Source organism: Grampus griseus (assembly GCF_964374135.1).
Source record: "Grampus griseus genome assembly, chromosome: 2".
In the NCBI taxonomy this organism is placed as follows: Eukaryota; Metazoa; Chordata; class Mammalia; order Artiodactyla; family Delphinidae; genus Grampus; species Grampus griseus.
The window spans coordinates 63,134,307-63,145,728 of NC_139018.1; the positions used below are offsets into that span (position 1 = coordinate 63,134,307).

General features: G+C 42.6%; 2 protein-coding genes across 2 annotated transcripts in view; one reads left to right on the forward strand and one right to left on the reverse strand.

Annotated features, from left to right (window-relative positions):
* Positions 1–5,833, forward strand: part of RALGAPA1 (Ral GTPase activating protein catalytic subunit alpha 1) — a 220,967-nt gene extending 215,134 nt beyond the window's left edge. Inside the window, exon 41 of the mRNA XM_082647208.1 lies at positions 4,499–5,833. Coding sequence (XP_082503334.1) covers positions 4,499–4,647 — 149 coding nt within the window. The 3' untranslated portion in view covers positions 4,648–5,833. The remainder of the gene's footprint in view (positions 1–4,498) is intronic.
* Positions 5,834–8,029: 2,196 nt separating this feature from the next.
* INSM2 (INSM transcriptional repressor 2) lies at positions 8,030–9,797 on the reverse strand (the record flags this gene model as incomplete). The annotated part of the gene is made up of 1 exon (XM_082647714.1): positions 8,030–9,797. The coding sequence occupies exon 1, from the start codon at positions 9,695–9,697 to the stop codon at positions 8,030–8,032; it is 1,668 nt and encodes a 555-aa protein (XP_082503840.1). The 5' UTR covers positions 9,698–9,797.
* Positions 9,798–11,422: the final 1,625 nt, after the last annotated feature.

Consider the following 11,422-nt stretch of genomic DNA (forward strand, 5'->3'; position numbering starts at 1 on the left):
GATTGTAGCTCTTCAGAAGACAGTTATTTTATATATATCCTAAATATTATTTGTCAGTGCCAGTAGAAAATGTTTCCTTCAACATATAACATAAGCTATAAGTTTGTTTACTGTGTTTTTAAAAACAAATGTTTTTAAAAATAAATAATCATATTTATTCATCACTAGGTTAGCCTGAAATTATAAGCAGCCAAATGTGTTCTCTTTTCAGTATTTTAAACTTAGAAATTTGGCTTGTATGTTGTTGACCAAGAAGCAAATAATATTAATCTTAAATAAAGTCCATTAACCTTTTATAACAATAATTACTAGGTTCAGTTTTCATATAGAGCATTCATTCAGATGTAAAATTTGTGTAATGAAAATAATTGAGGGATTACTGAGTGCCAGGCGGTGTGCTAAGTACTATACATGCATCCTCTCACTGAATCTTCATGGCAATTCTATGAGACAAACAAAAAACCTTACCAACAGTCACTTGGTAAAGTCAGAGTCTGACTTCAGAGTACTTGAAGTATTATAATTACTCATTTAGTCTAAATATTTTCAGTCCCTTCTTGATACTGAGAGAGGAGAGAAATTGCCCAGTAACCTGTCATATTTGCAAATTAGAAGTTGTTAAAAATTTTTATTTTGAAGGCTCTACTTTTCCACCCATTGAAAAATCATTTTTTATTATTTATTTATCTTTAGTATAGTTTTAAGGTTGCCGTGGGAGAGCTATGGGTTTTGGAATCAGACTGATCTGGATTTAAATCCTAGCTCTGCTATTTCTTATCTGCATGAACTCAAATGAATTAATCTATCCTAAACCCAGTTTTCCCATTTGTAAGGAGATAAAATATGACAAGCTTAGACCGATATGTTCTAAGTCTACAATAATGGTAGTTCTTGAATATCTTGAAACCTCATGTTTGCCTGCGTTTCTGTACTGTTTTATTTTAAATTATGTGTTACTTTATGACACTCAGTGGTGCGTCCACACCAATCTTAATCACTTACCAACTCCTTTAACAATATTAAGGCAGTAAGATTATTTGGGTAATCTGTCCTTTAATGTAAGGTTATGTTTTATAGGGATATTAACATAAAAGTGGATATTCTTTATTTTCCCCCAAACTAAACAGTTACGTTGAGTTCTCCACATTTTAACAACTGATGTTTTCTAAGTGGTCATTTTCTTCAAAAATATTTCTAGTTTCTGTCCCTTCTTTTCTAATCCTCATCTTTTTTGATCTAAAGTCTATTAATGTTTGCTCTTATCATAGTTTTATTATATAGCTACACTTATTGTATACCTGCTGTGTGCCAGTATCTTTGCATATGTAGGCATTCATTCCCCACAACTTTGCAAAATAACTAGTATTGTCTTTGTTTTACAAATAAGAAAACTGTCTCAGGTTAGTTTGCCCAATATCCAGCATCTAGTAACATGACAAACTTGTCATGGGTCTGTCTAACCCATGCTCTTTCTAAGATGACGCTGCCTCTTAGTTCAATGTTAATTAGAATTGCTTTCAAAGTCACAATATTTTTAAAGGCTACGTTTAGTAGGTCCAGTAACTTTAGCAGTTTTAAAGTGGTCATACTTGTCAGCAAGCAGTATAACCAAAGCCACAATAAATAACAATGCATTGAGTTCCCTTTTACAATCTTTATAGATGCTCAAAGTCATATTCATCATGTTATTTGTAATAATAGCTCATTGTAGTCAGTGTACAACATATGAATCAGTTTATTATTCCATCAAGATACAGACAACAGTCTGTGTACTGTAAAAATGTTATTAATAGATACTATATGTGAAACATAGGAGCCCATACTTTTTAAACTTCATACTTGAGAGGATATATTATCAATAGAAATAAATAAATCAATATTCTTTCTGACTCAGGTGATATAAATCAATACTTAGGCAGAATAGGATGTGAAATGAAGTGTAAGTATCACATTATTCTTTAAAGTTGAGATCTATCCACCATAAATTATTTATAGAGTTTGGGTATGCTGAGTATTTATCACAAACATCATTAGCTAAAACATGAGGCGGTACTGTATACCACACACACTAAAAAGCCTGATTTGACTCAGTTGAGTGAAAGGGGGTTTCACCTTGAAGGCAGTAAGGGAGACATAGAGGAATTGCTGCTTTTGAGGAAAATATTCTTTGAATTTGGCGTACTCTAAAGCAGTGTTCTGTAATAAAACTTTCTGTGATGATGGAAATGTTCTGTATCTGCACTGTCCAGTGTGGTTGCCACTAACCACATGTGACTGCTAAACAATTTAAATGTGGCTAGTGCACCAAGGAGCCAAATTTTTAATTTTTATTTTTTGCATTTATTTATAAATTTTTTGCATTTATTTATAATTTTAATTTAATTAACTGTGATGTGGCAATGGCTACCACGTTGGACAGTACAGCCCTAGAGATTTTATGACTGAGTGGTTAGCATAACATGCCACCAGTACAATGAACACTTTAAAAGGTAGATGTTTAAAGAATCTCTCATAGACTTTTTTTTCTTTTCTTTTTTTCCTGTTTGAACTTGTTTTGTTAGTGGGTAAGTATAACATTTGAATTTACAAAGCATTTGTCCATTGTGAAACCTCATCACCCTAATGCATTGCATGCCCAATTGTGTTTCATAATAAAAACCTGATTACTGTCTTCTCTACTCCTCTGTTAACACCTGTAAAATTCTGCACTTTGTCACTCATATCTGTTATCTATCTTCTCTTTTGTTTTCTCACTTCTGCTCGCTACTCCATTTCTTCATTCACAACAAAGAAAGAAATGCAGTGATAGTTCTCTTCCTCCCAAAACCTCCACTAGAAAACATTGGCCATCTCAAGGTAAACAGCCATGGGAAGGCCTCTCATGACTGGCCGGGAATAGTATGCATTACCAGCAAAGCATGAGCTACTGCTCTTCACCTTCCTTCTGCCATCCATCTGCAGTGCTTCCCCAAAAAGGTCCGTGGATTCATATTCTCCTCTAGGTTTTCCAGTATGGGCCCAGTATGAACCAACTCAGATCTTCAGGAAGAGTAAAGGTGGACAGAAATATATGTCCTTCTTGTATTTTGAAGGTCAACCTCATTTCAATTAGAAAAGAGAATGTTGGAGAGATTACTTTAAAAAGGAGGGCAATTTACCTGTATTAGGATTAGTGATAAAATGTTTTTTCCTTGACAATGTATGTTTGTTCTTAAGTATAATATTTGGCCTTAAAAACTTTTAAGTGTTCTACAGAGATACATTCTTAATTTCCTAAGACATCTCAGTAGGATCTGTACCCCTTATTGAACAGTTTTATGTTTCCTTATAAATATTCATAACTTCAGTTTAAGCACAAATGTTTCATTATATGGAAATAGTCGTATAAGTATTCCCAAGCTCGAAGTGTCAGTGTGGTGCTACGCTGGCTAACAAATATGCCAAAAGTTTCCCTACAGAGTTAGGAGCTGTGTAAGTTTAAGCCTGCAACCTGTGTGACATGTCTTTGTTTGTGACACTCGTAAAGATAATTTTTATATACATAAGACCAAGGAAATCTGGATTAAAATGCCTCAAAATATACAGAATTTTTAAAAATTTGTTATTGTGTTATATTTTCAGATTTTTCTGGAAGGGTTTTTAATTTTTAATGTAATTTCTTATTCATGAAATATTTAAGAACCTATAGTGTGCAAAGTTCTGTAGTATTGCTGTGAATTAGAGAATCATAACTCAGAAATAAAGTACAAAGGTGAAGAACTACTTTGTAAATAAATGATATGAAGAATTTTCCAATTTCAACTTGTTTTGCTTCTTTCAAATTTTTATATCTTACTAAATTCTACTGGTTATCTACTTGCTATGACTGGATAGTGTAACTGCAAAAGTTTAAGAAAACAAAAGCATTACTTGTCAATTCTAAGTTGAGACACTTTGAGAGATCAGTTTGTCTTTTTTGACTTTCAGATAAGAGTTCTTGTCCTCTTCCTTCCCCAGGGAATTTATCTTGCTCCTTCTTAAAAGCATATTTAACTACCTAGCATGTATAATGGTCTCATACTGCTAAGTTCCTTTTTGGAAACGTTTGGTGCTGTTTTGTTTTCAAGTTTGAGCAATGAAGGCCCTTTTCTTGATTATACCCTGTACCCTAGAGATAGGAATTGGTCCTTCTCGCCTGATTCTTAAGCCCTTACGTGCATGCTAATGGTGCTTTGGATCCCTGTCCTTTCTGTCCCAAAGATTTTGCTTCCCATTGCTTTTTCTGGGGAGCTCTCTGGTTGGTTCTGGCTCTGGAAATAACGATTGGTGCTTTCTTGCTAATATGATGACATGAGCCTCCAGATCACTGTCATAACAAGCAAGTTTGGGGCTTGCTCTTTCCTCTCAAAAGACCTCACTAAGGGTTGGGATCCATGCTGCAGATCTGTAGCAGAAAAGTTATTTCTTACAGGATGAGTGGCTGGATGACTTGCACTAATGCTCTTGCTGTTTCCCACAGGCTCCTACCCAGAGATTCTACCCAGTGAAACTCCCACAGCAACGCAGGTAGACGGGGCTGACCTGGCCTCACCAATGTCTCCTCGAACTAGCAAAAGCCGCATGTCCATGAAGCTGCGTCGTTCCTCTGGCTCAGCCAATAAATCCTAAGGAGACAGCAGCCCAGCAGTGATCAGCAGTAGCCACCTTAGCATGAACATAGCGTTAACCCTTTCAGGCTTCATGTTTGCCATAACATGCATGTTCCTTCCTGAACATTTATTTTAGAAAACACTGGATTTAAATAACTTGTAACTTAGTATTTTAGATTTGGGTTGTTTATTCGGTTGGTTTTCCCCCCACACTCCAAGCTGCCGTATGGTGGGGGGGGGGGAGTTTTATTCTACACCCTTTACCTTCCCTAGATAATTATGTCTAAGTAGTTTTAATTTCATAATTAACTTTGAGCCAAAATATAATTGGTCAGATAGTCTCATTATTTTATTTATCGTGCCCCATTACAACTTTATGGCTCAGTAAATATATAATTTTTTTAATAAATGTACATCTTTAAATTTAAGCATTTGTAAAGTTGTAGCAATAGTTGCAAATCTGTTAATACACAGGATATGTATGGATTATTTATGTTATCAAAATAAACCACTTAAAATAAATGGTCTTTTAGTATCTCAAGTTCCAGCTGAAATAATTTTAGCATTAACTTTTTCTTCCCAAAGCAATGTCTCATTTCTTTGCTGTGCAGGTGATGCCATGACATATCTAAAAACCAGAAAAATCACTGTGCTGAACTTTGATTCATGTTTAGCTTCCAAATATTTTTCTAATGTTTTGCTTTTTAAATGGTATCACTGTTAAATGCCATTTCTGTTTTGAGATTGTGGCCCCTTATTGGCTGCTGGATCCTGGTGTATCTATGTTCTTTCTTAAGTACCAAAAAGGGAGGAATGGGGTGGGGTGGGTAGGAAAATAGAAAAGAAGGAGAAAACTTTTCTGACATAAATGTGTGGCTTAAATTATGTGTATTATTGTCAAAGAAAAGGGAACATGACCCAGGAGTCTAAATTAATCTAATATTGTTAATACTGAACTTGCACGTGCGGGTTGGTGTACCTTCCACCCTCCAGAAGTATTTTCCTACAGTAGATAAGCTGCTCACATTTTGTTTTGAACGAGCATCTCCTAAGGAAATGTAGCATGACATTGGTACTAACTGCATGTGTAAATACATCATACTGGCAAACTATAAAATATAAATTATGTATCATCATTCATGTAGTATCTACAAATTTGTAACAGTGGAAAAAAGATAGTATTTAATAATACAATAAAAATATTCTTATCATTTCGTGTCCATGAGTGTTGATTTGTCTTTTGTCTTCTATATTTTTTCAGACTTAAGCAGGGCTGTATGATTAATGGAGAGATATAAAGCATAAACCTAGGTTATCTTAGCTCACCATGAAAACTGAATTTTAATTCCCTTCTCAGGATATACCCCACCTTATTTCTCAGAGATCCTACCACAGTCATTAAAACTACAGGAAAATTTTCACCTTCATAAGAGCTCGCAGAAACTTCCCCCAGTGCACTTGGTTAAAGCATCAATTTATCTCACCCTCATGCTTTGATTTGTTAAATTTTACTTTTTTTTTTTTGGTAATATACATTCAGGAACAAAACTTTTTACAGACAGTTTCTATAGCAGGCTTTCAGAGTTCCTGTGCACTTAAATTTTGGATTGCCTTATAAATAAAAACAAATTCCTATGAAACTATGTAGAAAATAAACTTAAAAAGTCCCGTGAAAGCTTATATAAAGGATAAACATGGATAGAGACAGTCCCTGGGAAAAAGATTAAACAATATAAACAGTTTCCCACAACCAAGGTTAAGAATTGCAGAAAAGATAAAGTAACTACACATTTCTATAGTGCTTTCATTTTTAAAAAAATAAACAGCTAAAGGTTTGGTGATATGTAACAAAATGGAGTGAAAATACCAACTTAAAAATACGGAAGTTGCTTAGCACAGTTAACGTTTTATTCATCTTCAGATAAACTATTCACTAGCTTTTTGAAAAAGAAGAAAATATTTAAAATATATTTCCTGTTGACATTTTTGGGTAGTAAAGTATCTTTAATATTTAAAGAACAGTACATATTCTTTACCTTTTGGAGCTCAGTCTATGCAGCCATACTTCATAGTATATATACTATATAAGGAAATTTTCCCATTTCTGCATCATTACATTCATTTACAAAATATAATTTCTCCTGTCTGTATTCTGTGTAAATGGGTCACAAAGATTATAAAGCAGGATACTGGCTTTGGGGAGATAAGAAGTGAGGCTTTTTAAAATAGGCTGTGTTCAATGGGATTCTTAAGACAAACACAGAACACAACAAAGCACCAGCTATGTACATTTATTTGGTGGTAAGCATCTTACAAATATGGGCTATCTGTCAAGCAATATTCAGCCAGTGTCCCAAACTGGCTATTAGGGCATAGGTACAGAATGTATGCTAAGTATGGTAATACAAAAAAAATCAAAACCAGGTTGCAGCTGAAAAGAAAATATTGAATATTGAATGAATTGCCATTCATTTCCATAGCGGATTAGAAGTATTAACATCTTCCTTAAGCTGAACATAGTGTCGTATATAATACACATTATGATTACAACAGAAGTGTTAAACAATTTGGATGAAACCCTACTAAAACAGTCAAACTTCAGGAAATGAGTTCTGTGTTTCCCAAAAGCTATTTAAAGAAAGGTTTAAAGTATCTTTCTGAATACTGCACACGAGAGCTAGAGGTGAGAATTTGGGGGGCGTCTCAACTCCTTCCAGTAAAGAGGTGCTATTCCCCACCTCCAAACACTAGCTTAAGAGTGGACTTAATAATTGAGAAAAGGAAAGTTTACAAGGAGATTTCTCGTATCACTCCAAAGCGCGCAAACATCTTAACATTTCCTGCCCACAGACACAGGTCTTGTATTTCCCACCCACCCGACGTAAGTTTGGCACCAATCACATAACTTTTAATTCACAGAATATACAATGCAAGATATCTGACCCTATTGAGACAGAAACTACACAGGCGCCTGCGATGACAAGAGGAAGAAGAGAAAAAAAAAAAAAAAACTACCACTTTTGGTAGCTAGAATCCTTTGTAGATAGAGACATGCATGCATTCACTGCGACTTTCCATAGGAATTACAAGTCATATAGGATTCATTGGGGTCTCCAGAGTTTGGTGGGAGCAGGGGAATCCTATTTTCGTGGGGAAAGTGAGAAGGGATTTAAAGCTGATCATTCTTGACCGAGAACGGTTATACCATATACATACCTGCTCTAGAGAGGGATTTTACATTTCGCTGCCCGCTCCTCTGGCAGCACATTGACTACTGGGAGTTTTAGGAGAGAAAATAAAGGAAGGAAAAAGGGTAAACTTGCAAGCTGAAGAAAGCCCCACAGAAATTCTCATGATCTGTTTGCTCCAAGGCCACCCTCAATCCTCTTTGTCTTTCGCCCTCAACAGCCCGGCCGCAATGGCATCTGCAGCAGCAGTACCTGCCGACTTTCTGAGGGGTGGCACTTATTGATGTGCCGGGTCAGGCCTGGGGAGCTAAAAAAAGTGGACGGGCAGTGCTTGCATGAGAAAATTTGCTGAGCACTCCCGTCGGACGCCCCTCCTGGGCCCGGTGCTGCGGGAGGCGCCCCGGCCAGAGCGGGCAGGAGCAGCTCCTCGCGGACCGCATGCCACAGCCGGTGCTTGTCCCTGATGTCTGCCGACGGGAAGTGCGCCCCGCACAGCGGGCAAGCGAAGGCGAGTGGGGCGGCGCGCTCGGAGCCAAAGCCCGGGGCAAGCGCGCGGGCCGAGCCTGCCTCGTGAGTGGCCAGGTGCTTGCGCAGATAGGCTTGGCGACGGAACTTTTTGTGGCAATATGGGCACACGAAGATCTCGGGTCCCCCGGCAGCACTGACCCCGCCCGGCTCAGGCACCCGGCGCCCCAACACCCCCGCCGTATAAGGGACCTGAGGCAGCGAAGGCTCGGGGTGGGACAACACCTGGAGGCCTTGTGATGGGGCGCTGTCCCGGTGCTGCTCCGCCCCGGAGCTGTCCCCGGCCTGCGGGTGCTGATCCGCAGTTCTCTCTGCCCGGTTGTTTTCCTTCCCCTCCGCCAGGAAAGATGCAACAGCCCCGGAATCCGGGGAGGACGAGGTCGACGAAGGCGGCAGCTTCCCGTCGGCTGAGGAGACTGTGGCGGCATTGGCTGCTGCGGGACGCGGCTTGTGCCAGCGGCGATGAGAGGCAAGGTTCGCAGGGCAGCTGAAGACCTTGTCGCACTCGGGACAGCGGTACTCGACGCGCACGATGCGGGAGCAGCGGTGCTGAGCCAGCGCGAAGGGGTCTGCGTACTGCTCCTTGCACAGCTGGCAGATGAACTCCCCCAGCGGCGTGCGGCTGCCCCCCAGGCCCCGGGACGGCGCTCCGGGCTCCTCCTCCTTGATCTTCAGGCCCAGCACAGGGGACGTGGTGACTTCATCGGTGAAGCTCAATTTCCTCATGGCTTTTGGCTTCTTGACTCCGGCGGCCGCGGGCCCAGACGTGCAGCCCGGAGGTGCCTTGGCGCAGCGCTCGCCGCCGGTGGCCCGCTTCAGGCCGTGCAGGGAGGCCGAGAGAGGCGCGGGGTCCGGATGGAGCGCGGGGTCTGGGAACGGTGCCCGGAGCGGCAGCAGGAACTGCTCCCGCGAGGTCGGTGCTGCTGTTGGCGCCACCGAGCAGGAGAAAGCGGCCACGCTGGCGGTGCCCCCGGGGAAGGACTCAGCGGAGACGGGCGAGCTGAGGCAGCGCTCCAAGAACGCCCGGCGCAGCTCCGCGCCCGCCGGCTTCGTGGGGCTGGGGCTGGGCCCGGGACCCTCCCGGCCATCCGCCCTCCACTCCGCGCCTTCCCTCCCGCCCACCGCTGGGCTCACCCCAGCCGCCCTACAGGACGACCCCGACAGCTCGCGGGCCGCTTCCTCCTCCGGGGTTGGGGGTCCCGCCCTCTCCGCACCGGGCTGAGGGGCACTGGAAGCTTCCTCGGGGAAGGGCGGCGCCCCCTGGGGCCCCAGCAGGGGGAAGACCCGCTCTGCTAGGCGCATTCGGTACGAGCCACCTGTCCGTTTTGTTCGCTTTACCAGGAAGCCCCGAGGCATGGTGGAGTCGGAGCGCTCGGGGGCAAGGAGTAACCGGGGCGCCGCAGGGTCTGATAGCGGGCGAGCACCGCTGCTGCCCGAGCTTCGCCGCCGCAGGCATGTGTCCGCCGCCTTTATAGCTGAGACGCGGGCCGAGGGACCGCTGGGTCGCTTTCGGCCGGACCAGCCAATCAGGAGTGGGAGCGGCCGCGGGGGGTGGGGCTTTCTCGGGGCTGGGCTCGCGGGGGGCCCGGAGGCGGGCGGCGGAGGCGCGGGCCCCGGCGCCCGGCTTAGCTGCTGCCTGCAGCCGCCTCCTCCCTGCCGCCCACCAGGCGAAGACGCCCGAAGGTAAGGTGCGGAGTGTGAGGAAGCTCAGCACTCCGTGCCTGAGCGGCCTCCAGGGGCCGTCTGGGGTGCCGGGCGGAGAGGCCACCTCTCAGCGCCCTCCTTGCGGGCCCGGGACCCTGCTGCCCACCGCGCGTGGGAGTCTGACGGAAAAGCCCCGGCTCTACGGTGGCAGAGCCGAGAGGAAGGGCGACGGGGAGGCGACCGGTTGGGTGTCAGCCGGGGAACGGGTTAACGTCCTATGCTCGTATGGAGCTGATGAGAAGCTGCGACAGAGCGGCAGGGCGGCTAAATCCACCGCCCCGTGCCTACACTTGACGGTGGGAGTACGTCTGCCATCCAGTATCGATCGAGACTGCGCGCGTCTGTGATACTATGAGAATCCATCAGGGAAGAAGGACTCTAAGTGCGGGAGATCGTGCGTGCTGGAAAGCCTTTGCAGCTCAGGACGCCAGCAGGTTTCTGGGCCCTGGTCCTCAGAGCTTATAAATGCCTCCTCCCCGATTGGGAATAGGAGTGGGGAGGGGAAAATGGGATCTCATTTTCGACTGTCCTCAGATCAAGTGGTTTTTCTGTTCACACCTTCCACTTGTACTACCCAGAGACATGACAGTGCCTAACTGACCTGTTTAGCATGGAGTAGATTGAGTGAGAAATACTGGTGGAATCAGGATTACATCTGCTTCCCCTTGGATAAGAGATATTTTGCAAAAGGTGTGCTATGGACCTTTAAAAGCTCAAAAAAATTTCATCCAGCACTGTTTTAAGCACTAGAAGAGATTTGAAAGTCTGTAATACTAGCTGAGAACTATGAAATAATTAGAAAATATATGACAGATGTATAACAAAATGCCAAAAATCCATGGTATAGAAAAGTACAATCTGAGAATAGGAAGGGGAAAGAACTATGTGTTCAAGCCTCCTTCCTAAGCCAAACTGCAGAAACAGACTGAGCAATGTGTTTTCAGAGTAGACTATGGCATAACAGATCTAGTCATCAATAACACGTATTGTCTTCCTTCTAGTGAATGAAGTATTTTTACATAGAGAGCATTATTTGAGGGAAGATTTGGAAGTAATTATATATTTGTTAATACTGGCTATATTTTATGCACTCTACTTAAGTAATCTGATCTTTTCGCAAACACAAAACAGAAGTAGATATTATTACTCTCCTTTTTTAATGAGAGGATTGAGCTGTAAGAGAAGTCGTGTAACTGGCAGAAGTCACCCAGAGCCCAGATTCAAACCAAGTTCTAGCTAATTCCAAAGCCCAGACTTTCCATTATACCGGTGTCTTCAAACTATTTTTTTTTCTGATCACATCCCATAATAAGAAATATTTTACAGAACACACACGTAACTGAAACAAGTGTTTCACAAAATAATGTTTACCCTTAA